We start from the raw sequence: 26,967 nt of genomic DNA on the forward strand, positions 1-26,967 counted from the left end.
TAACTGTTTGTTTGCCTCTCCCAGGGGATCGCATGTTGTGTGGGGCGGACTGGTTGGGCCAGATGCTCTTTACCTGTCCACCATTGAAACATATAAGATAATGAGGGGGCTCGACAAGATGGATGCAGAGAGAATATTTCTACTCATAGAGGAAATTAAAACTAGGGGGCATAGTCACAGAAACAGTCCATTTAAAACTGAGATGAGAAGGAATTTCTTCTCAGAGGATTGTAAATCTATGGAATTTTCTGCCCCAGAGAGGTGTTTAGGCTGGGTCATTGAATATATTTGAGGCCTAGTCAAATTTTTGAGCGATAAAGGAATAAAGAGTTATGGGGAGAGGACAGGGAAGTGGAGCTGAGTCATGATCAGATCAGCCATGATCTTATTAAATGGCGGAGCACACTCGAGGGGCCGTATGGCCTATCCTGCTCCTACTTCTTATGTGTGGCTCTTTGTTGGCTGACGCGGACACGATGGGCCGAAATGGCCTCCTTCTGCACTGTACATTTCTATGTTTCTATGTTTGAGCTATGATTGCAAATCAATTTCAGCAGCAACCCAGTTGCTAACTCACACCAAATCCTGTTCATCCATCACCCCTCCACTCGCTGACACACAACATCAACATGTATTTATATAGCGCTTTTAACATAGTAAAATGTCCCAAGGCGCTTCACAGGAGTATTATAAAAAAAAAATGCAGCACCAAGCCACATAAAGAGAAATTAGGACAGATGAGACTTGGTCAAAGAAGGGAGGTTTTAAGGAGCATGTTAAAAGAAGAAAGAATGGTAGCGAGGTAGAGAGGTTTAGCGAGAGAGTTTCAGAGCTTGGGGCCTCGGGAACAGAAGGCACGGCCACCAATGGTTGGACGATTATAATTAGGGATGCTCAAGAGGGCAGAATTAGAGGAGTGCAGATAACTCGGGGGATTGTGGGGCTGGAGGAGGTTACAGAGATAGGGAGGGGAGAGGCCATGAATGAGTTTGAAAACAAGAATGCGAATTTTGAAACCGAGGCATTGCTTAACCGGGAGGCAATGTAGGTCAGCGAGCTCAGGGGTGATGGGTGATCGGGACTTGGAATTAGGACACGGGCAGCTGAGTTGTGGATGAACTCAAGTTTACGTAGGGTAGAAACTGGGAGTGCATTGGAGACATTGGATCCCAGTCCGGTTACAGAATTGAAGGAGCGCGGAGATTTTGGAAGGTTGCAGGGCTGGAGGCTGTTACAGAGATAGGGAGTCGAGAGAGGCCACGAAGGGATTTGAAATTGAGGATGAGGATTTTAAATTTGAGGCATTGCTGATCTGGGAGCCAGTGTAGGCTGGTGAGCACAGGGGGTAATGTGTGGAGGAGAGAAGGGAGATAAAAGCTGGGGGATGAAATCTATCCCGTGTTAGAGGTCCGATAGCAAAGTCCAGAAACTTGTGCCGTTTGCTGATTTTTATTGAGATGTCATATTTAGGCAACACAGCAGTACTTAGAATAGACAGGCAGCTCAGCCCTCACCCTTCCTGTCCATTCTCACCATGATAGCAACCATGATAAGGGGGAAAGCTAACTGAAAGTTGGAAATAAGGGATATCAGGAAATGTATAAAGGTCTCAAATACACAGAGCTTCCCTATTGGTCTCTGATCTACTATGCAGTTGAATGACATAGAATCATAGAATGATACAGCATAGAAGGCGGCCATTCGGCCCATCATGCCTTTGCCACCTCTTTGATAGAGCTATCAAATTAGTCCCACTCCCTGCCCTTTCCCCAGAGCCTTGTCGTTTTTTTCTCCTTCAAGTATTTATTCAATTCTTTTTTCAAAGTTACTTTTGAATCTGCTTCTCCCACCCTTTCAGGCAGTGCATTTAGGATCACAACTCACTGCTTAAAATAACATTTATGCTGACAGCTCAGTGATGATTACGCTCCAAGCCAAGTGGATATAAGGAGAATTGTTCGAACACAATGAGTTGTGATCTGTTATGCACTGTCTGAAAGAGAGGTGGAAGGAGATGTAATAGTAACTTTCAGAAGGGAATTTGGATATATACTTGGAGGAGATACATTTTCAGAGCAGAATTGGAAGAGCACAGGGACCTCAGCGGGTTGCAGGGCTGGGGGAGAGACAGGGAAGGGTGCTGAGGCTACGGAGGGATTGGAAATTGAGGATGAGGATTTTAAATTCGAGGCGTTCCCGGAGCGGGAGCCAATGAAGTTCAGCGAGCACAGTGGGTAAAGCATTGAGGACAGAAAGGGGGATAGAAATTGGGGGGAGAAATCTATCCCAATGCTAGAGGTCCAATAGCAACGTGTGAAATTTGTGTCTTTTGCTGATTTTAATAAGTAGTTACCAGGAAGGCAAAGCAGCAGAACTAAGAATAGTCAGGCAGTTCAGCACTCACCCTTCCTGTCCATTCTCACAATGGTAGCAACCATGATAAGGGGGCAAAATAACTGAAAGTTGGAAAGAAGGCATAGCAGGAAATGTATAAAGGTGTCAATATACAGAGCTTCCCTGTTTGCCTCTGATCTGCTGTGCAGTTAAATTTGATAGAATTGTAGAATGATACAGCACAGAATGAGGCCATTCGGCCCTTAGGTTGCACTGCCTGAAAGGGTGGTGGAAGCAGGAGCAATTGTATCTCTCAGAAGGAAATTGGATATAAACGTGAATATAAAGCGGAAAAGTTTGCAGGGCAATGGGGAAAGAGCAGGAGATTGGGATTAATTGGATAGCTCTTTCAAAATGCCGGCACAGCCACGATGTGCTTCCATCTGTCTTGTAAGATTTTATGGTTTTAAGTTCCTCATCAACAACTCTTTACCTTTCCTGCTGATATCATGAATATTTCAGAAGAACAGGGAACAAGAGGTTTTTTGCATCAGCGTTTATTGTGGGGCCCATTTCAGTTTTAACAAACACGCAGTGCGACCATCTGTAAAGGTCATGAACCCAACACAGCTGCACCTCCGACACATTCAGAGCTCAGGCTAGAGGAGCTTTGCTACTGTGCTTCACGGTGTCTGCTGGAGTAGGGCCAGTGTTAGGCTTGGGGATAAGTCAGTCTACAATGCTGAATTAACCGACAACAACATTGTTGGATTTAAATATGGATCCAAACTGATTCCTTCGACAATGAACACAAAAAGTGTCTCAAGCAGACTGAATCATCTTAGCCAATCAGATGTGTTGCAGACCAAATAAGGTTTGGCTAATTATTGATTCATGATGGAGATAATGGCCCTGAAATCCCGGTTCCTTCTTCCCGCGGGCGTTCGACTCAATTCTAGAGAAAAGATGCGCACTTACCTTTTGCTGCTGTGCTCAGCAGAGATCCCAGTCCTGAGGCCTCCTCTCCCTACGCATCGGAGCGCGTGCACATCTGGACGGACATAGTGCTGGAGCTGGAGTCATGTGGCACTGAGCAGCCAATCCAGTATTTTCTTATTCATAATAATGGGAACTCTGTAAGTAGGAGTTCTCATTATTATGATTGAGAAGCACCCCCTCAACACCAATAAAAATTAGGGAACAAAATCACATATTTAACATTAATTTAAATTAAAGTTAATAAATGTTTTAGAAAAAAATAAGATATTTTTCCGATTTTTAAAAAAAGTTTTTTAATTCTGATTTAAAATAAACTTACCTTATTGGCAAGATTTTAACATTAAAATGTGCTTTTCCGATTTTATTTTTATATATTTTTGTATGTTTTAATACTCTTACGCTGGTAAAACTAGGCCACGTGCCTGCTTTTACCAGGCACAAGAGTTTTAAGGACATTCACATGGTACGAGATGGGCAAATATCGCAATTTTGCCCATGCGAATGCCCTTGCTGCCGAGATGCGTGCAATCTATCAAGCCATAACTTGACAGATCGGAAAAGCCGGTTTTCGGTGAATGCGCATCATGCGCCGAAAACCGGCTTTTACGAAGCCTTCCCGGGTCCGTACACACTCCGTACGGACCTGTGGAGACTGGGATTTCAGGGCCAGTATCGTGAGTTCTGATGGATTGATCCTGCCTTGTAAATCAGCGCAGAATTTAACGCAATTGTTGCGTTATTTAGGTATTGTGTTGGGTGGAATATTTGCTTCATTAAACAGGGTCCTGAGGTCCATGTGCCAATATAGAATTAACTCGTGCACTCCCTGTCCAGGATTGCCTTCCATCCATTGGGTGGATGGAGCCATCTGTTGGGTCAAGAATTGTCCTCACAAATCAAAATGTTGTGTGCTGAGGAAAAGGCATGAACATGGGTGGATGTAAGATCCACAGGCAATGTGATCATGGGGCGGAATTTGGTGGCCTTACCGCCCACTGCTGCCTGCTGCTGCCGACTGCCACTGAGATTCCTCTCAGGTTTCTGCCCTGTGCCACTTTCCATTTGGCGTTGAGCGGGCGGGAGGGGAGAACCGCCCGCTGATGTCAGCGGGCGGCCGAGTGGCATAAGTGGACTCCCGCCCACTGAGATGCCAGATTAGTGCGGGCAGGAGTCGGCACCAGAATGGGGAAGGACCTCTGGCTGTATGAAGATCCTGAAAAAAAGGTCAGTAAATATTTCTTTATTTTTTTTTCACAGCAACTTACCTGATTGGGGTCCCCTGAAGGTCTTCCGATGGATTTTGTTTTCTTGATAATTTTAATTTGCAGGTCTTTGACTCTCCTTGGGCCCGACTCCATCCTCGGCGGCACTTGGGTGGCAAGTAGCTTCATGAATATACCTGCCAAAGAACCGCCAGGGATCTTGGCAGCCATAGGCAGTCCTTGGGTGGTCCTTGAGGTTCACCAAATTCGGGCCCTATGAGTCTGTCCGACATGTGGGTTCACTATAATACTGATTGTCCAACCTTTCCTCCCCAATCTTCCTCAGCAATCACAGAACGTTGGTGTGATGTGTTTTATATTCATTCTTGGATTACTTTGCCTCAGAATTTACGAGGGAGACTAACAGGGTGGACATGACATTAGAAGAAGAGATCAAAAAAGATATCAAGTTATTTAAGATAGAAAGGAGCATAAGGGGGGGGCAGGGTGGAGAGGTGGGGGCAGGGCTATTAACAAACTAGTCAAACTTGCAGGGGATAAAAGCCATGCTCCAGATGGATTGCATCGGCGCGTACTAAAATACGCTCGGGAAGAAATAGCAGAGACACTACTATATATATGTGAAACCTCATTAGAAAAGGGTATAGCGCCAGAGGACTGGCGGGCAGGTAATGTGTTATTCCTCTATTTAAAAAGGAAGATACAACAACTCCAGGGAACTATAGACCAGTTAGCTTAATGTCACTAAAAACTGTAATTGAAATACATGTTGAAAATGAAAATATAATAATGTATTTCAAAAGGAAAGGTCACGCTTGACCAACCTTACTAAATTCTTTGAAGAGGTAACAAAAAGTGTAGACAAGGTAGTGTAGATATAATATACTAGGATGCAGTCGCCCAGTCCTAGTTGCCCAGAGAAGATGTGGATGCTGGACCTACTCCTTGAACTGCTGCAGTTCGTGTGCTCAAGGTGCTCTCACATTGTTATTTGGTAGAGAATACCAATATATTAACCCAATGACAATGCAGCAACAGTGTGTGACCTGAAGGTGATGGGCATCCAATCACATTGCTGCTACTGTTCATCTGGGCGGTGGAGATCACGGGGGTGGGAGTGCTGTCAACAGTGGGGGTGGATATCAAGTCTAGTGGAGTGACAGGCCATCCAGTGCTAAATATTGATATTTTTCTCCTCAGCGGTACTGTCACAAAAGTGGAAAGGCGGCAGTGCACAGGATGTGTCAGCACAAGAAGGTTTGTGTGCACAGATTCCATGCCATTACAGTTATCCGTCGGCTCTGGCAAACCAACCGCGAGGTGCAGTCTGGTTTAATGCGGAGGAGGTGAAACCATGGGCTCCCCTAGCCTTTCACTCCAAGGATCACCAACACGAGTCACCACGGTTACGCCATCGGACCCGTCTGTCTGGAAATCTGAAAGATGGCGACTGTTCCCTGATTATAAACAACATCACACAGCAAGATGCAGGACCTTATTTTTTCAGAATAGAATTTGACAATAGTGAAAGCCATAACTACTACCCTGCAACACAGCTTCATGTTTCTGGTAAGTGCTGTGTTATAATTACTCAACAATTCACATTCAACAGTCATTGGCAAATAACATAATATTGGGGTAAAAGGAAGACTTCTCTCCCTCGGGGCAGACTACCTGATATAGGTAATCGACACCTCGCCCGTCGCCCTCTGTATAACGACCACGGAATTAAACAAACGAAACCTTAGGTTCAACCGTCTTTATTTCGAGCAAATGCAAGGGAGGGTTCAATCGTGGAACCTTCAAAATACAAGAGGTTTCAAGCATAATTTACATAGGTTTTGGTGAGGAGCTACCCTCCTACAAAATCAATAGGTCTATTGCTATCAGCAAAGTTACATTGATTTTTCGACTCAGACTGGCACTGAGTGGTACATGCAATGTCCATCTCTCATCATATGTTAATTGTGTTGTTCCGTGATTTGCATTTTGCCATAGTCTATATGACGCCTGAAGTAACTGTTCCAAAATATTGGCTTTCTTATCTCTTCCTCAGAGACTTCTAATCAAAATTATAACTGCTGACTTCTGCTGTTTTGTTAAGTGTTACTAAGGTTTACCATACAGTTTTAATGCGTTATAAGTGTGCTATACCTACATAAGCAAGTGTTACATACAATAGGCAATTATTCCTCAGACCCTCCTTATGCTGATTAGTTCACTATCTTCAGCATTGTGTAATGACCACCTATCTGTCTGCTCTTTGCCTGCCACAATTCTATATCCCACACAATTCCCCCCTTATGGCCCTTGGCTGTATGCCCAAGATAGGCCATTTCCCAATTAATTCCTCATGGGCGAGCCTACAGGGTTGTCCTTTCGCTTGGGTAGCACTGCGGACCTACCTGTTGACTTTCCCATCAAGGTTCGACTAAATAAGTCCTTTCTGCCAGACTGTCTATATTCCTTTTATTCAATGTCTTAACTATAGTATGAGCGAGGGCCTGCCTCTTACATTGGTTATACCTTTTACAGGATAATACTAGCAAGATGAGTTCCCTTGCACTACAGCCAATACATTGAATCCAGCATAGTTCATGTCTAAGTCCTTTCTAGCCAACATTTTCTCGGTGTTCAAATTATGCCCCGCGTGGGGTATCCTCTGTTTCTTCCATCTTTCCTCCACTTGGGGTCTTCTCTATTCTGCTGAATTTCTGCCCTGCCTGGGGTATCCTCTGTTTCTCCTATCTTTCCTCCACCTGGGATCTTCTCTATGTTGTCGAACGGTGTCCAATTCAGTCGAGTTTGTTCCTCTTTCAGTTTGAGTATCGGTTTGCCTTGCTGGCCTTTGCATAACCTCCTCGAGTAAGGTCCACCATCGATGGTTTCCTCCTTTAGTTTAGGGGTTAGAATAAACCCGTTTATATCTGTCTCATCAAGCGGAGTAAAGCAGAAGTCAGTATCCATAATGGTGCATGAGGTGTTCCTTTCTTCATTTCAGTTGCCGTGGTGCTCACACATCAATCTCCAGTTCCTTGTGGAACAGCAATAATTCCGTGGTCCTGTGTTAGTGGGGGTGATACTCAAGGTGCACCCGTCCACTTGGTCATATCCACAGTCTTATTTGATCATTTATAGTGGATCTCGACATAAAGCAATTTGGTTATTTTTATAACAATCATCTATGCTGAGACTCTTAGTACTGTTGTTCTCTTCAGTTACATTTCTGGATTGTCATGGTACCGCACGCGAGTTTCTCCTACATTTCTCTCCAGCAATCCCTGTAAGGTTCGTCTTAGGGCATCAACTCGATCATCTATAGTGTTTACCGTCAAAACTCCCGCCACATAACCCGCCGCGTATCGCGCGCCTACCATTTCTAGTATACCTCTTTTTCCCTGATCCCGCTTTTTACCTGATCTTCTTTCCACATTGAACTTCATGGCTTTTGATTCAGGGACTTCCAGAAGGCATTTGTCAAGGTGCCACACAAAAGGTTACTGCACAAGATAAAAGTTCATGGGGTTGGGGGTAATATATTAGCATGGATAGAAGATTGGCTGACAAACAGAAAACAGAGAGTCGAGATAAATGGTTCATTCTCGGGTTGGCAATCAGTTGGTTAACGAGTGGGGTGCCACAGGGATCAGTGCTGGGACACCAACTATTTACAATCAATATTAACGATTTAGAAGAGGGGACTGAGTATAACGTAGCCAAGTTTGCTTGCGATACAAAGATGGGAGGAAGGGCAATGTGTGAGGAGGACATAAAGAGGCTGCAGGAGGACATAGACAGGCTAAGTGAGTGGGCTAGAATTTGGCAAATGGAGTATAATGTTGGAAAGTGTGAGGTCAAGCACTTTGCCAGAAAAAAAACAAAGTGCAAGTTATTATTTAAATGGAGAAAGATTGCAAAGTGCTGCAGTTTAGTGGGACCTGGGGGTATTTGTGCATGAAACACAAAAGGATAGTATGCAGGTGCAGCAAGTGATCAGGTAGGCCAATGGAATCTTGGCCTTTATTGCAAAGGGGATGGAGTATAAAAGCAGGGAAGTCTTCCCTGCTCTACAGGGTATTGGTGAGGCCACACCTGGAATACTGGGTGCAGTTTTGGTTTCCATATTTACGAAAGGATATACTTGCTGTGGAGGCAGTTCAGAGAAGGTTCACTAGGTTGATCCCGGTGATGAGTGGGTTGACTTATGAGGAAAAGTTGAGTAGGTTGGGCCTCTACTCATTGGAATTCAGAAGAATGAGGGGTGATCTTATTGAAACATACAAGATTATGAGGGGGCTTGACAAGGTGGATGCAGAGAGGATGTTTCCACTGATGGGGGAGACTAGAGCTAGAGGACTTGATCTTAGAATAAGGGGCCGCCTATTTAAAACTGAGCTGAGGAGAAATTTCTTCTCTCAGAGGGTTGTGAATCTATGGAATTCGCTGCCTCAGAGAGCTGTGGAAGCTGGGACATTAAATAAATTTAAGACAGAAATAGACAGTTTCTTAAACGATAAGGGGATAAAGGGTTATGGGGAGCGGACAGGGAAGTGGAGCTGAGTCCATGATCAGATCAGCCATTATCTTATTGAATGGCGGAGCAGACTCGAGGGACCTTATGGCCTGCTCCTGCTCCTATTTCTTATGTTCTTATGTTTAAGTGCCTGCAAGGTCAGGTTTTTATACAGGCTTATAGTGTTTAACCCGCAGATGTTGGGGATGGCTATTTAGGACTACAGTAATTATTCGCGAACATATCCTGAAGTATATTATATCCTTCGGCTGCCTTATCATTCCCCCTTTTGCCACAGCGTTCATAGTTGGACATGTATGTGGCTCTGGGGGTGTGGTGGTCGGGGCCCTGGTAGTGCTCACTGTTGCTAAAGTAGTGGGTGGGGCCGTATTGGTGGGTCCCCTTCCAAAACAGATACACCACTTTGGGTATTGTTCGGGGGGATGACTCATCAGGGTAGGGCAGCAGCAGCCAAGTCCATGGCACCGTGGGTGGCTCTGCTGCACAGGAGGGCAAGAAAAAGAGCGGGAGAGCTATAGTGGTAGGGGATTCTATCGTAAAGGGAATAGATAGACGTTTCTGCGACCGCAATCAAGATTCCAGGATGGTATGTTGCCTCCCTGGTGCAAGGGTCAAGGACGTCTCGGAGCAGTTGCAGGACATTTTGAAGGGGGAGGGTGAACAGCCAGTTGTTGTGGTGCATATAGGTACCAACGATATTGGTAAAAAACGGAATGAGGTCTACTAGCTGAATTTAGGGAGCTAGGAGTTAAATTAAAAAGTGTGATCTCAAAGGTAGTAATCTCAGGATTGCTACCAGTGCCACGTGCTAGTCAGAGTAGGAATCGCAGGATAGCTCAGATGAATACGTGGCTTGAGGACTGGTGCAGAAGGGAGGGTTTCAAATTCCTGGGACATTGGAACCGTTCTGTGGGAGGTGGGACCAGTACAAACCAGACGGTCTGCACCTGGGCAGGACCGGAACCAATGTCCTCGGGGGAGTGTTTGCTAGTGCTGTTGGGGAGGGGTTAAACTAATATGGCAGGAGGATGGGAACCTATGCAGGGAGACAGAGGGAAGTAGAATGGGGGCAGAAGTAAAAGATCGAAGAAGAAAAGTAAAAGTGGAGGGCAGAGAAAACTAAGGCAAAAATCAAAAAGGGCCACATTGCAGCAAAATTCTAAAAGGACAAAGTATGTTAACAATACAAGCCTGAAGGCTCTGTGCCTCAATGCGAGGAGTATTCGTAATAAGGTGGATGAATTAACTGCACAGGCAGCAATTGATGAATATGATATAATTGGCATCACTGAGATATGGCTCCAGGGTGACCAAGGCTGATAACTCAACATCCAGGGGTATTCAATATTCAGGAAGGATAGACAGAAAGGAAAAGGAGGTGGGGTAGCTTTGCTGGTTAAAGAGGAAATTAACGCAATAGTAAGGAAGGACATTAGCTTGGATGATGTGGAATCTGTATGGTTGGAGCTACGGAATACCAAAGGGCAAAAAACGCTAGTGGGAGACCACCAAAAAATAGTCGTGAAGTTAGGGACAGCAACAAAGAAGAATTTAGGGATGCATGCAATAAAGTTACAACAGTCATCATGGGCGACTTTAATCCACGTATAGATTGGGCTAACCAAACTGGTAGCAATACGGTGGACGAGCATTTTCTGGAGTGTATTAGGGATGGTTTTCTGGACCAATATGCCAAGGAACCATCCTAGACTGGGTGATGTGTAATGAGAAAGGACTAATTAGCAATCTTGGTGTGTGAGGCCCCTGGGGAAGAGTGACTACACTATGGTAGAATTCTTTATTAAAATGGAGAGTGACACAGAGACTAGGATCCTGAACTAAAGGAAAGGTAACTTCGATGGTATGAGATGTGAATTGGCTAGAATAGACTGGCAAATGATACTCAAAGGGTTAACGGTGGCTAGGCAATGGCAAACATTTAAAGATCACATGGATGAAGTTGAACAATTGTACATCCCTGTCTGGAATAAAAATAAAACAGGGAAGGTGGCTGAACCATGGCTAACAAGGGAAATTAAGGATAGTGTTAAATCCAAGGAAGAGGCTTATAAATTGGCCAGAAAAAGCAATGAATCTGAGGACTGGGAGAAATTTAGAATTCAGCAGAGGAGGACAAAGGGTTTAATTATGAGGGGGAAAATAGAATTTGAGAGGAAGCTTGCCGGGAACATAAAAACTGACTGAAAAAGCTTCTATAGGTATGTGAAGAGAAAATATTAGTGAAGACAAACATAGATCTCTTGCAGTCAGATTCAGGTGAATGTATAATGGGGAACAAAGAAATGGCTGACTAGTTGAACGAATACTTTGGTTCTGTCTTCACGAAGGAAGAGACAAATAACTTTCTGAAAGTACGAGGGGACCGATGGTGAATGGAGAAGGAGGAAATGAAAGATATCCTTAATGGCGGGAAATTGTGGGAGGAAAATTGATGGGATTGAAGGCCAATAAATCTCTGGGGCCTGATAGTCTGCATCCCAGAGTACTTAAGGAAGTGGCTCTAGAAATAGTGAATGCATTGGTGATCATTTTCCAACTGTCAATCGACTCTGGATCGGTTCCTATGGACTGGCGGGTAGCTAATGTAACACCACTTTTTAAAAAATGAGGGAGAGAGAAAACGGGTAATTATAGACCGGTTAGCCTGATATCAGTGGTGGGGAAAATGTTGGAATCAATTATTCAAGATGAAATAACAGCGCATTTGGAAAGCAGTGACAGGATCGGTCCAATTCAACATGGATTTATGAAAGGGAAATCATGCTTGACAAATCTTCTGGAATTTTTTGAGGATGGAACTAGTAGAGTGGATAAGGGAGAATCAGTGGAGGTGATATATTTGGACTTTCAAAAGGCTTTTGACAAGGTCCAATACAAGAGATTGGTGTGCAAAATTAAAGCACATGGTATTGAGGGTAATGCTTTGAGGTGGATAGAAAACTCGTTGGCAGACAGGAAGCAGAGAGTCGGGATAAACGGGTCCTTTTCGGAATGGCAGGTAGTGACTAGAGGGGTGTCGCAGGGCTCAGTGTTGGGACCATAGCTATTAACAATATATATTAATGATTTGGATGAAGGAATTGAGTGTAATATCTCCAAGTTTTCAGATGACACTAAACTGTGTGGCGGTGTGAGCTGTGAGGAGGATGCTAAGATGCTACAGGGTGACTTGGACAGATTAGTTGAGTGGGCAAATGCATGACAGATGCAGTATAATGTGGATAAATGTGAGGTTATCCACTTTGGGGGCAAAAACTCGAAGGCAGAATATTATCTGAATGGCAGAAGATTAGGAAAAGGGGAGGTGCAACGAGACCTGGGTGTCATGGTTCATCAGTCATTGAAAGTTGCCATTCAGGTGCAGCAGTCAGTGAAGAAGGCAAATGGTCTGTTGGCCTTTATAGCTAGGGGTTTTGTGTATAGGAGCAGGGAGGTCCTTCTGCAGTTTTACAGGGCCTTGGTGAGGCCTCAACTGGAATATTGTGTTCAGTTTTGTTCTCCTATTCTGAGGAAGGACGTTCTTTCTATTGAGGGAGTGCAGCGAATGTTCACCAGACTGATTCCCGGGATGGTTGGACGGACATATGAGGAGAGACTGGATTCACCGGAGTTTAGAAGGATGAGAGGGGATCTCACAGAAACATATAAAATTCTGACAGGACTGGACAGGTTAGATGCAGTAAGAATGTTCCCGATGTTGGGGAAGTCCAGAACCAGGGGACACAGTCTAATGATAAGTGGTAAGCCATTTAGGACTGAGATGAGGAGAAATTGCTTCACTCAGAGAGTTGTTGATACCAGTTCATTGGATATATTCAAGAGGGACTTAGATATGGCCCTTCAGACTAAAGGGATCAAGGGGTATGGAGCGAAAGCAGGAAAGGGTTGCTGAGGTGAATGATCAGCCATGATTTTATTGAATGGTGGTGCAGGCTCGAAGAGCCGAATGGCCTACTCCTGCACCTATTTTCTATGTTTCTATATTTCTATGTTTCTATCTCGTGAGATATCCCTTTACCACCATTCAAAGATGTTGAGTGAAACCTGCACCCACTTCCCCCGGGTGCAGTATCTTTGTCCCTCCTGATTATAAAACACACCGCGGTCTTATTCTCACGAATTATTCATCCTGTGTTACTGGCCCATCCCCAATGCTGATTCGTTTCCTTGTTACGTAGTTTTATGCCCGTTATTTAAGTCTACTGTTGCTCCACCTGTCACCATCAGTGTTTTTGATTCTTTATCACAACTAATGTCACCCGAATCCCTGTAATACAGGCCTTGCCGTCCCTCAGCCTGCTGTCCTTGATATGAGGCTGCATTACCACACGTTGTACCCATGAGCACCAGAGTCCTGCAAAAAAACAATATTTCCCGGTCGTCACTTGTTAGTTAGTGACTATGCTTTTTTAACTGTGTCCAGTGTTTCCACTTGCCGATACCCCTTTATAACTACGCAGGCGCACATGTCCCTTACCATCCTGACCATCACCTGATTGGTCCCTTTGGGGTATTTGGACCTTCTATTCCTTAGTTTCGTTCTTGAAGTCCTTGATTACTTCCTGATCTCTAGCCTGTGCTTTTAAGTCATGTAACTGCTTGCAGAGTTCCATCACAAACCTCTGTAGCCTGTCTTTATAAGGTCCTTCATCCTCGTTTCCTGTAACCAAGACTTCCGGCAGTCTCATTGTTCAAAGGGTGTCAGTCCTGTCGTCTGACTAGGGATTGCCCTGAGCTTCATCAGTACTCAGGGTAACATCTACCCACCCTTTCCCAGTTTCCTCGATTGTTTTAGCGAGGGCTGCTTTTAAGGTCCTATTCATTCGTTTTACTAATCCGGAGGATTCCGGATGGTATGGGATATGGAACCTTTGCCTAATCCCTAGTAAAGTGCAGGCCTGTTTCATCACCTTCCCTGTGAAGTGGGTACCTTAATCTGAGTCCAGCTGCAGTGGCATTCCCCATCAGGGTATTATTTCTTCTGCTAGGATCCCGGCCACGGTTTTTGCTGAACAATTTCTAGTGGCGAAAGCGTCTACCCACTTCGTAAACTGGTCTATTATAACGAGGCAGTATGTCTTCCCTTATTGCTGGGTAAAGGTCCAGTAAAATCTATGTCCCATTCTGACCTTACTTTCCCCCCTGGGTTCTATTTTGCGTATGTCACGCACTTTGTACAGTGGTTCCCTATATATCCACCCATTCTCTTCCACCACCAGCATCTGGACATCGAGCTTATCATGTTGGTTCTACCTGTATGGACTTACCCGTGGTATAAATTTAGTAGGCTCCCTTGGATACATTCCAAGGCCACCACATTCCCATCTTTCCTCCATATCCCGTCGCTTCTTTGTTGGGCCCTTCTCTGCTTCCACCCCTCCTTTTCCTGTGGAGTGGCTTCTCCCTGTACCTTAAGCATGCTTACTTCCTCAGGCCCAATGGTACACGCTCTGACCTGGGCTTCCCTGACCAGTGTACCTGTCTCTGCCACTCGCTTGGCTGCCTCGTCTGCCCATGCGTTTCCCTGTTGATGTTGATCGGTAATGTTTATGTGTGCTTTGACATTTATTATCGCACACTCTTGGAGTAGGAGGGAGGCTTCCACTAATTTTTCAACAATAACCTCGTGTTTTATTGTCTCTCCTCCTGAAGTCATGTATCCCCGTCTACTCCAGGCTATCATAAAATCATGCACTGCTCCAAAAGCATACAGACTGCCTGTATCGATGTTTACTTTTTTTCCCTTAGCCAGCCTCAGAGCCTCGGTGAGAGCCACCAACTCAGCCACTTGAGCTGATAAGCCCCCTTCGAGCCGTCCTTCCCTTCTAACCTGTCCGCTGCTATCTACCATTACCCATCCCATCCGTGGTGTCCCATTGATATAGCACCGAGACCCATCTACATTTAGATACATGTCTGTCTCCTCAAACCTGACTACTTTCCTTGTCTTCTACTGTTGGGCTACACTGATGCTTCTTTCCCTGCGTAATGATCCATGATCTTTACTGTGGTGGGTATAGATGTGGAAGGGCCTATTCTGGTCGGGTAATTCCAGGGCTGAAGCACTTGTGAGAGCTTGTTTTTTCTGCAGTAGTTGAATAGCCCTAGTACCTGCCTGACCCCTTTCACCCCTGGGCATTGATCGAATTGCTTCCTTTCTGTCCTCAGGCATCTGTCTTTTCCCTTGTGATATTATGTATCCTAGATATGTTACTTCGCTCCTTCCTACCTGCACCTTCCTAGGATTTATTTTTAATCCCGCACTCTGTAGAGCTCCTAGCACTGTAGTTAAAGCTAGTACGTGTTGTTCTTCTGTGCTTGAGGCAATAAGGATATCATCCACATACTGCAAAAGGGTGCTCCCTTCTTTGCCTGTTGGAGGCCTCACCTTCCTGCGCCTCCTCCCTTATTGCAGCTAAAACATATCAGGGGAGCTGCGCGGGGGTTTGTCTTCTCCCCCTCGTCTCTGCTACTACCGTTGCTGGTGTTATTTTTGCTATCTTCTCCCTTTGTTCAGACTTTAACTCCTCTATGTGTTCTGCCCACTCCAAAGTTTCATCCCACTCTCTAAATCCCAACTTAATTATCTTTTGATGGGCTTCTCCTAGCCCGTCTTTAAACATCCTGTGCTTGAGGAATTCCAATTTTTGCATTTTTTGATACGGCTGTGCACTGCACTAACCGTCCGGTCCCGTCTTTTATCTCTTCCAGCTTGTTTATCTTAGCTTTTAACTCTTGAATTTGTTTTGTTTGAGTATCTATTCATATTCTGACTATCCCATCATTTCCTCTGTCTGTCAGGTGAGTTTTCTGGCTGCCATCCTTACTTTTTCATTTCTTTTATTAAGAAACCCAAATAAACAATGTCCAGTATAAAATAGCTGCCAATGGAAAGGGTTAACTCCTTTGCAGGTTTGTCAGAAGGCCTGATGTCATTACGTGACCGCGTAATTTTTTAAACCTTTCTCGATATCAGAATTTTTTCCCAAGTCTTTGTGCCTTCAAAACTTGCTTAGAAATTAGAAATCTGTTAAAACAGCAGAAATCATTAGTAAAGCTGTCAATATTACCTTTAAATAAAACATTCTTCTCGGGAAAGACAGCATTTTAGATTAAACTCCAATTGTTTCTCAACTTCCAATTCAAATACTTGCCAAATATTTTTTTTAATTGATTTAAAACAAGAACACACATTTTTAATCGCTATTTTGTTGACCGAAATCAAATATAAAATAAAGTACTGGCAACTGTGGCCTATTTTTCTTAGCTCTGCAAATCATAGTCAAAACAATCAGGGAAACTGCCACACTTTTTACATTTTCACACAAGTTATATACATTCCAGCATTTCATTTTTTAAGGTCCCATTCACTGAGCAAATCTTGTGTTTTATTTCTCTCGGCACAAAGGCTAAAACTTCCGTGCTGGTTCCATCTGTTAAAAAAATTGTCCTCTCAGCAACATTTTCTAATTCCCAGTTTTTTTCCCTTCCTTTGCTGAGTTCGCATTGCTTAGATCTTTTCCTTTCGTTATTTTCAAAACCCTCTCCTGCTTGTTTAGACTGTTCAGGACTTTTCCTCAATAAGCACCGTCCATTTTGAAAAGGTTTTCAAATCCAAAATTTAAATCTCCTTTACTGCAGTGAAACTTTCTCGTAATTTAAAATCATTATCAACATAGAATGTCTTTTATCTCTTTCCCAATATTCATACTTTGAAACAAAGCCGGAATTTCACTGTGGCCATTATGTTAATTACCCTCTAATTAAAACAATATCTTTTTCACAGCCAATATCAACTAGTATCCAGTAAGTTACATCTTTTTCCATTTAAATCTCCTTTCTTCAAATAGTTTTTGTATCTAGCAAACATTTTACACAGAGGGCTTGTGTCTCTGTCAATTTGTTAATTTAAACTACATAAGACAATTGAAAACACTTTTTTCCCAATTAGACGTTCAATTTGTTTTGTTTTTAGCAGTCTAGCTTCAAGGTTGCATTTTATCTTTTGATAAAAACAAGCTGTCCTTTGTGAATTTAATGTTTTTTCCAGCACTTATTCAACAGTCAAGAAAGCTTCCATGCGAACACTTTCACTTAAAGACAGACATTCACATTAAATTTTCATTCAATACAGTTTATCCTCTGTTTTTTTCAGCAACTTAATGCATGCCATTTTTCGTCTGGGTACATTTACTCCTCTACCAGATTCCATGTACTGTTTCCAAGCCCTTGGACCCCTCTAACATCCAGCTGGACTTACAATACTGCTTGCCTCCCTAATCTGGTTCCTCCGCAACTTAAGTGTTTAGTTTTTGTTTTTTCGTCTTTCCTGCTAGCATTTATACCCGAGCCCCTTTGGGTCCATTTCTCAGAGATCCCCCTTGGTCGTCATTTTATCCCACTGGCCAGTTTCCCTAAACATCCTGGGATCGCACCCGCCTTTTTAGGTTGTATTCCTTCTTTTTCAGGCAATAAACCTACCCCCAACCTTGGTTTTTGTTCTTCCGTGGTTCACTATAACGTTTTCTGCCTTCTAGTTCTTTAGACAGATTACCTTCTTCCCTGTCAATGCCACAGCTGCAGGTGGTACAAAAAATATACTCACTGCCATTGCTAGCTGCCACATCATCCAGGTCGGAGGGTCTGCACCCTGCTCGCAGCAGCAATTGTTAGGGTAAAAGGAAGACTTTTCTCCCTCGGGGCAGACTACCTGATATAGGTAATTGACATCTCGCCCATCACCCTCCGTATAATGACCACGGAATTAAACAAACAAAACCTTAGGTTCAACCGTCTTTATTTCAAGCAAATGCAAGGGAGGGTTCAATCGTGGAACCTTCAAAATACAAGAGGTTTCAATTATAATTTATACAGGTTTTGGAGAGGAGCTACCCTCCTACAAAATCATCGATAGGTCTATTGCTATCAGCGGAGTTACATTGATTTGTCGACTCTTATCAGACTGGCGCTGAGTGGTACATGCAATTGTCCATCTCTCATCATATGTTAATTGTGTTGTTCCGTGATTTGCATTTTGCCATCGTCTATATCATGCCTGAAATAACTGTTCCAAAATACTGGCTTTCTTATCTCTTCCTCAGAGACTTCTAATCACAATTGTAACTGCTGACTTCTGCTGTTTTGTTAAGTGTTACTAAGGTTTACCATACAGTTTTAATGCGTTATAAGTGTTCTATACCTACATAAGCAAGTGTTACATACAATAGGCAATTATTCCTCAGACCTTCCTTATACTGATTAGTTCACTACCTTCAGCATTGTGTTATGACTACCTATCTGACTGCTCTTTGCCTGCCACAATTCTATATCACTTACACATAAACTGTGGCAGTTCCATATTAGCACAAAACACAGCTTATCATAACGCAGTGTCTGATCATCAATAACCTGGCAATACCTGCCAGTTCAGTCCTAAAGCAACCTCAAATACTTTATTATCCATGATTACATGTCTTGACTGTGTCCATTACTGTTCATCATAGGCAGTCCCTCGAATTGAGGATGACTTGCTTCCACGTCAAAAAGTTCACAAGTGTTTCAAAGACGGACCTAAAAATTCCAGGTCCGAACTAAATCTTGAAGGGTGGAAGATGCCTGTGCGTGGATTTTTTTAACGTATGACGACCGTTGCACACCAGCCACCACATGGGCTTGATAGAGCTAGTTCTTGGTCCAGCAGCAAGGAATAACCAGGGCAACTGGAGACCAGCTCTGCTGCATGGACTTAGTGCACATACATATCGCAGTGCAGACTGTTATCAGGTTATCAACTCCCATCTAGCTCTCTAATAGTGTTTAAATGTCTTCCGTATTGACAAAAGTAAGAACTTACATTTCAATAGTGTCTTTAAGGACCTCAAGTCGTCCCAAAGTACTTTACAGCCAATGAAGTACATTTGGCCTTGGAAATAGCGGATGCATTGACAGTCATTTTCCAACATTCCATAGACTCTAGTTCAGTTCCTATGGAGTGGAGGGTAGCCAATGTAACCCCACTTTTTAAAAAAGGAGGGAGAGAGAAAACAGAGAATTATAGACCGGTCAGCCTGACATTGGTAGCGGGTAAAATGATGGAATCAATTATTAAGGATGTCATAGCAGTGCATTTGGAAAGAGGTGACATGATAGGTGCAAGTCAGCATGGATTTGTGAAAGGGAAATCATGCTTGACAAATCTTCTGGAATTTTTTGAGGATGTTTCCAGTAGAGTGGACAAGAGAACCAGTTGATGTGGTGTATTTGGACTTTCAGAAGGCTTTCGACAAGTTGCCACACAAGAGATTAATGTGCAAAGTTAAAGCACATGGGATTGGGGGTAGTGTGCTGACGTGGATTGAGAACTGGTTGTCAGACAGGAAGCAAAGAGTAGGAGTAAATGGGTACTTTTCAGAATGGCAGGCAGTGACTAGTGGGGTACCGCAAGGTTCTGTGCTGGGGCCCCAGCTGTTTACATTGTACATTAATGATTTAGACGAGGGGATTAAATGTAGTATCTCCAAATTTGTGGATGAAACTAAGTTAGGTGGCAGTGTGAGCTGCAAGGAGGATGCTATGAGCTGCAGAGTGACTTGGATAGGTTAGGTGAGTAGGCAAATGCATGGCAAATGAAGTATAATATGGATACATGTGAGGTTATCCACTTTGGTGGTAAAAACAGAGAGACAGACAATTATCTGAATGGTGACAGATTAGGAAAAGTGGAGGTGCAACGAGACCTGGGTGTCATGGTACATCAGTCATTGAAGGTTGGCGTGCAGGTACAGCAGGCGGTTAAGAATACAAATGGCACGTTGGCCTTCATAGCGAGGGGATTTGAGTACAGGGGCAGGGAGGTGTTACTACAGTTGTACAGGGCCTTGGTGAGGCCACACCTGGAGTATTGTGTACAGTTTTGGTCTCCTAACTTGAGGAAGGATATTCTTGCTATTGAGGGAGTGCAGCGAAGGTTCACCAGACTGATTCCCGGGATGGCGGGACTGACCTATCAAGAAAGACTGGATCAACTGGGCTTGTATTCACTGGAGTTCAGAAGAATGAGAGGGGATCTCATCGAAACGTTTAAAATTCTGACGGGTTTAGACAGGTTAGATGCAGGAAGAATGTTCCCAATGTTGGGGAAGTCCAGAACCAGGGGTCACAGTCTAAGGATAAGGGGTAAGCCATTTAGGACCGAGATGAGGAGAAACTTCTTCACCCAGAAAGTGGTGAACCTGTGGAATTCTCTACCACAGAAAGTTGTTGAGGCCAATTCACTAAATATATTCAAAAAGGAGTTAGATGTAGCCCTTACTACTACGGGAATCAAGGGATATGGTGATAAAGCAGGAATGGGGTATTGAAGTTGCATGTTCAGCCATGAACTCATTGAATGGCGGTGCAGGTTCGAAGGGCCGAATGGCCTACTCCTGCACCTATTTTCTATGTTTCTATGTTTCTACGTTTCTATGAAGTGTCGTCACTGTTGCAATATAGGAAACACATCAGTCAATTTGTGCACAGCAAGCTTCCAGAAACAGTGATGTGATAAATCACCAGATCATGTTTCTTAGGTGTTGGTTGAGAGATACAGGCAAATTGTTTCCGTCCTGCCGTAGACAGATCTAATTTAACATTGGTAGAGATCTTTGAGAGAATGACGAGCCAGTGACTGGCTCCTCCATCCCCACGCAATATTGTCAATTCAAGGGTCTCAGAGTGACAGTGTATTAAGCACAGTGACAGATGCTCCGCCAAGTTTGAGATTTTGAAAGTACTTTTGTTTACATAGTTGCAGAGTTAAGTAGAGTTACGTAGTGTTACTCAGAGTTGCACAGAGTTACACAACGTCGACAGCACAGAGACAGGCCATTCGGTACAACTGGTCTTATTTTGTCGATACTGAAGGAATTTAAATGCTATTAGAGAGATAATGGGAGCGGATAACCTGATAACAGTAATGGACACAGTTAAGAATAAAGTATTAAAGGTTGCTTTGGGAATGAACTGGCAGGTATCGGCAGCTTATTGATAATCAGATGTTGCGTTATAATGGGCCCAAGTTTCCACACGCACCTAGAACGGCGCAGTCCCGACCTGGACGCCCATTTTTTGTGCGACAAAGTGCGCCTAAAGAAATCCTCCGTATTCTCCACATCCCTGCAGGTCCTCTGGCCCTCGGCGCAGCGCAGCACGAGCTGTAGGAGGCGGAGCCAGGTCCCTGTGCTGATAACAGTGCCGGGACCTCTGCACATGTGCTACATTGTCACGCATGTTCAGTAGCTCCAGGCGCCGAACTGTGTGGGAGGGGCCCGAAGTAAGCAGCCCCTAGCCCTGGCCGAATGGCCTCACTGGGGCTGCGTGAATAAGGCTCCTCCCACGGCCAGCTCCTGCTTCCCCCCCCGACCAGACCCGACACCCGCTCCCCCCCCTGCCTCCGGACCAGACCCGACACCCACTCCCCGCGCCCCCCTGCCACTGGACCCGACCCGCGCTCCTGATCCCGCTCCGCCCCCCCCGACTGGACCCGACCCACGCTCCTGATCCCGCTCCGCCCCCCCGACTGGACCCGACCCACGCTCCTGTTCCCGCTCCGCCCCCCCGACTGGACCCGACCCACGCTCCTGATCCCGCTCCGCCCCCCCGACTGGACCCGACCCACGCTCCTGATCCCGCTCCGCCCCCCCGACTGGACCCGACCCGACCCGCGCTCCTGTTCCCGCTCCGCCCCCCCCCCGACTGGACCCGACCCGACCCGCGCTCCTGTTCCCGCTCCGCCCCCCCCCGACTGGACCCGACCCACGCTCCTGATCCCGCTCCGCCCCCCCGACTGGACCCGACCCGACCCGACCCGCGCTCCTGTTCCCGCTCCCCGCCCCCCCCGACTGGACCCGACCCGCGCTCCTGTTCCCGCTTTCCGCCCCCCCGACTGGACCCGACCCACGCTCCTGATCCCGCTTTCCGCCCCCCCGACTGGACCCGACCCGACCCGACCCGCGCTCCTGTTCCCGCTCCCCGCCCCCCCCGACTGGACCCGACCCGCGCTCCTGTTCCCGCTCCCCGCCCCCCCGACTGGACCCGACCCGCGCTCCTGTTCCCGCTCCGCCCCCCGACCCGACCCGACCCGACCCGCGCTCCTGTTCCCGCTCCCCGCCCCCCCGACTGGACCCGACCCGCGCTCCTGTTCCCGCTCCCCGCCCCCCCAACTGGACCCGACCCGCGCTCCTGTTCCCGCTCCGCCCCCCCCGACTGGACCCGACCCGCGCTCCTGTTCCCGCTCCCCGCCCCCCCGACTGGACCCGACCCGCGCTCCTGTTCCCGCTCCCCGCCCCCCCGACTGGACCCGACCCGACCCGCGCTCCTGTTCCCGCTCCCCGCCCCCCCGACTGGACCCGACCCGACCCGCGCTCCTGTTCCCGCTCCCCGCCCCCCCGACTGGACCCGACCCGACCCGCGCTCCTGTTCCCGCTCCTCGCCCCCCCGACTGGACCCGACCCGCGCTCCTGTTCCCGCTCCTCGCCTCCCCGACTGGACCCGACCCGACCCGCGCTCCTGTTCCCGCTCCCCGCCCCCCCCGACTGGACCCGACCCGACCCGCGCTCCTGTTCCCGCTCCCCGCCCCCCCGACTGGACCCGACCCGACCCGCGCTCCTGTTCCCGCTCCCCGCCCCCCCGACTGGACCCGACCCAACCTGCGCTCCTGTTCCCGCTCCCCACCTACCCGACTGGACCCGACCCAACCTGCGCTCCTGTTCCCGCTCCCCACCTACCCGACTGGACCCGACCCAACCTGCGCTCCTGTTCCCGCTCCCCACCTACTCGACTGGACCCGACCCGACCCGCGCTCCTGTTCCCGCTCCCTGCCTCCCCAACTGGACCCGACCCGACCCGACCCCCCCCCCTACTGGACCCAACCCGACCTGACCTCCCTCCCTCCCTCCCTCCCTCTCTCTCTCTCTCTCTCCCCCTCCCGCTCAGCGGCACGAATGGCTGCAGAATTCTCCCTGGCTGAAGCACTTTCACACAGGTAGGAAGATGGTTTATTTAATCTTTTCTTTGCTTAGAAATGTTTATTCAGGTTGGATTTATTTGTATAATATTTGTAGAAGTATAAATAAGGATTTATTATAGAATTTAATGACTTCCCTTCTCTCCCCACTCTCCCCCCCCACCTCATTCTGGACGCCTAATTTGTAACCTGCGCCTGATTTTTTAATGTGTAGAACAGGTTTTTTCAGTTCTGCAAAAATCTTCACTTGCTCCATTCTACTTTAGTTTGGAGTACGTTTTCACTGTGGAAACTTTCAAATCAGGCATCAGTGGCCGGACACACCCCCTTTTGAAGAAAAAAATTCTGTTCCAAAGTAGAACTGTTCTACCTGACGAGAACTGCAGAAAAGAAAATGTGGAGAATTGCGATTTCTAAGATAGTCCGTTCTCCACCAGTTGCTCCTAAACCTCACGCGCAAATCATGTGGAAACTTGGGCCCAATAAGTTGTGTTTTGTGTTAATATGGAACTGCCACAGGTGTTTATGCTCCTCATGAGTATCCTCCCACACCTCTTCATGCTAACAGCATGTCCTCTATTCCATTCACCTTCATGTGTTTATCTAACTTCCCCTTAAATGCCTCCATGCTTTTCGCCTCAACCACTCCATGTGGTAGAAAGTTCCACATTCTCACTACTGAGTTACGTAGAGTTACGTAGCGTTACACAGAGATACATAGAATCTACAGCACAGAGACAGGCCATTCGGTAGAAATCAAGATTACTACCAGTGCCACGTGCTAGTCAGAGTAGGAATTGCAGGATAATTCAGATGAGGAGTGGTGCAGAAGGGAAGGATTCAAATTCCTGGGACATTAGAACCGATTCTGGGGGAGGTAGGACCAGTACAAACCCGGCGGTCTGCACGTGGGCAGGACCGGAACCAATGTCCGAGTGGGAGTTTTTGCTAGTGCTGCTGGGGAGGAATTAAACTAACATGGCAGGGGGATTGGAACCTATGCAGGGAGACAGAGGGAAGTAAAATAGGGCAGAAGCAAAAGATAGAAAGAAGAAAAGTAAAAGTGGAGGGCAGAGAAACCCAAGGCAAAAATCAAAAAGGGCCACATTGCAGCAAAATTCTAAAAGGGCAAAGTGTGTTAAAAGACAAACTTGAAGGCTCTGTGCCTCAATGCGAGGAGTATTCGTAATAAGGTGGACGAATTAACTGCACAGGCAGCAATTGATGAATATGATATAATTGGCATCACTGAGACATGGCTCCAGGGTGACCAAGGCTGATAACTCAACATCCAGGGGTATTCAACATTCAGGAAGGATAGACAGAAAGGAAAAGGAGGTGGGGTAGTGTTGCTGGTTAAAGAGGAAATTAACGCAATAGTAAGGAAGGACATTAGCTGAGATGATGTGGAATCTATATGGGTGGAGCTGCGGAATACCAAAGGGCAGAAAGCGCTAGTGGGAGTTGTATACAGACCACCAAACAGTAGTAGTGAGGTTGGGGACAGCATCAAACAAGAAATTAGGGATGCGTGCAATAAATCTACAGCAGTTATCATGGGCGACTTTAATCTACATATAGATTGGGCTAACCAAACTAGTAGCAATACGATGGAGGAGGATTTCCTGGAGTGTATTAAGGATGGTTTTCTAAACCAATATGTTGAGGAACCAACTAGAGGGCTGGCCATCCTAGACTGGGTGATATGTAATGAGAAAGGACTAATAAGCAATCTTGTTGTGCGAGGCCCCTTGGGGAAGAGTGACCATAATATGATAGAATTCCTTATTAAGATGGAGAGTGACACAGTTAATTCAGAGACTAGGGTCCTGAACTTAAGGAAAGGTAATTTCGATGGTATGAGACGTGAAATGGCTAGATTAGACTAGCAAATGATACTTAGAGGGTTGACACTGGTTAAGCAATGGCAAACATTTAAAGATCACATAGATAAGCTTCAACAATTGTACATCCCTGTCTAGAATAAAAATAAAATGGGGAAGGTGGCTCAACCGTGGCTAACAAGGGAAATTAAGGATAGTGTTACATCCAAGGAAGAGGCATAAAAATTGGCTAGAAAAAGCAGGACACCTCAGGACTGGGAGACATTTAGATGAGGACAACGGTTTAATTAGGAGGGGGAAAATAGAGTCTGAGAGGAAGCTTGCCAGGAACATAAAAACTGACTGCAAAAGCTTCTCTTGATATGTGAAGAGAAAAAGATTAGTGAAGCCAAATGTAGGTACCTTGAAGTCAGATTCAGGTGAATTTATCATGGGGAACAAGGAAATGGCAGACAGTTGAACAAATACTTTGGTTCTGTCTTCACGAATGAAGACACAAATAAACTTCCGGAAGTACTAGGGGACCAAGGGTCGAGTGAGAAGGAGGAACTGAAGGATATCTTTATTAGGTGGGAAATTGTGTTCGTGAAATTGATGGGATTGAAGGCCGGTAAATCCCTGGAGCCTGATAGTCTGCATCCCAGAGTACTTAAGGAAGTGGCCCTCGAAATAGTGGATGCATTGGTGATCATTTTCCAACAGTCTATCAACTCTGGATCAGTTCCTATGGACTGGAGGGTAGCTAATGTACCACCACTTTTTAAAAAAGGAAGGAGAGAGAAAACAGGTAATTATAGACCGGTTAGCGTGACATCAGTAGTGGTGAAAATGTTGGAATCAATAATTAAAATGAAATAACAGCACATTTGGAAAGCTTCTCTCACCTTTACGTCCAAAGGACAAAGAAAATGGGGATTTGTTTGCTTTGGTGTGTGACCATTTTAGGCCAAAAGAGGGGATCATCATCTCACGCAATCGCTTCTACACGCATGTTCATGCTGAGGGCCAGGATGTGTCGGGATTCATCACCGACCTGCGATGCCTTGCTGAGCTGTGTAAGTTTGGGAACGTGTTGGAAGACATGTTGCGAGATTTCTTCATGATAGGCATCAGCCATGATGTGATTCTCTGGAAGTTATTGGCCGAAGAGAAGCTGGATTTGAGCAAGGCCATCGCGACTGCCCAGGCATGCCTGATGACTGATGATAATTTGAGGCAGATATCATCGAAGAGTCGGAGCTCCACGACAAGTACTGTAAACAAGATTGTGTCGTCGTTTGGCAGAGCTGCTTATGGCAGGGCCTACGCATGCTGAGGTGACATGATAGGTCCAAGTCAGCATGGATTTGTGAAAGGGAAATCATGCTTGACAAATCTTCTGGAATTTTTTGAGGATGTTTCCAGTAGAGTGGACAAGCGAGAACCAGTTGATGTGGTGTATTTGGACTTTCAGAAGGCTTTCGACAAGGTCGCACACAAGAGATTAATGTGCAAAGTTAAAGCGCATGGGATTGGGGGTAGTGTGCTGACGTGGATTGAGAACTGGTTGTCAGACAGGAAGCAAAGAGTAGGAGTAAATGGGTACTTTTCAGAATGGCAGGCAGTGACTAGTGGGGTACCGCAAGGTTCTGTGCTGGGGCCCCAGCTGTTTACATTGTACATTAATGATTTAGACGAGGAGATTAAATGTAGTATCTCCAAATTTGCGGATGACACTAAACTGGGTGGCAGTGTGAGCTGCGAGGAGGATGCTATGAGGCTGCAGAGTGACTTGGATAGGTGAGGTGAGCGGGCAAATGCATGGCAGATGAAATATAATGTGGATAAATGTGAGGTTATCCACTTTGGTGGTAAAAACAGAGAGACAGACTATTATCTGAATGGTGACAGATTAGGAAAAGTGGAGGTGCAACGAGACCTGGGTGTCATGGTACATCAGTCATTGAAGGTTGGCATGCAGGTACAGCAGGCGGTTAAGAAAGCAAATGGCATGTTGGCCTTCATAGC

The 26,967-nt window shown here is 45.8% G+C and overlaps 1 protein-coding gene across 1 annotated transcript in view; it reads left to right on the top strand.

The window, feature by feature from the left end:
- LOC139262020 (myelin-associated glycoprotein-like) overlaps positions 1–26,967 on the top strand; it is an 82,033-nt gene that overhangs the window by 5,284 nt on the left and 49,782 nt on the right. Inside the window, exon 3 of the mRNA XM_070877184.1 lies at positions 5,757–6,125. Coding sequence (XP_070733285.1) covers positions 5,757–6,125 — 369 coding nt within the window. The remainder of the gene's footprint in view (positions 1–5,756; positions 6,126–26,967) is intronic.

The sequence above is a fragment of the Pristiophorus japonicus genome, chromosome 4, assembly GCF_044704955.1.
Source record: "Pristiophorus japonicus isolate sPriJap1 chromosome 4, sPriJap1.hap1, whole genome shotgun sequence".
Lineage (NCBI taxonomy): Eukaryota > Metazoa > Chordata > Chondrichthyes > Pristiophoridae > Pristiophorus > Pristiophorus japonicus.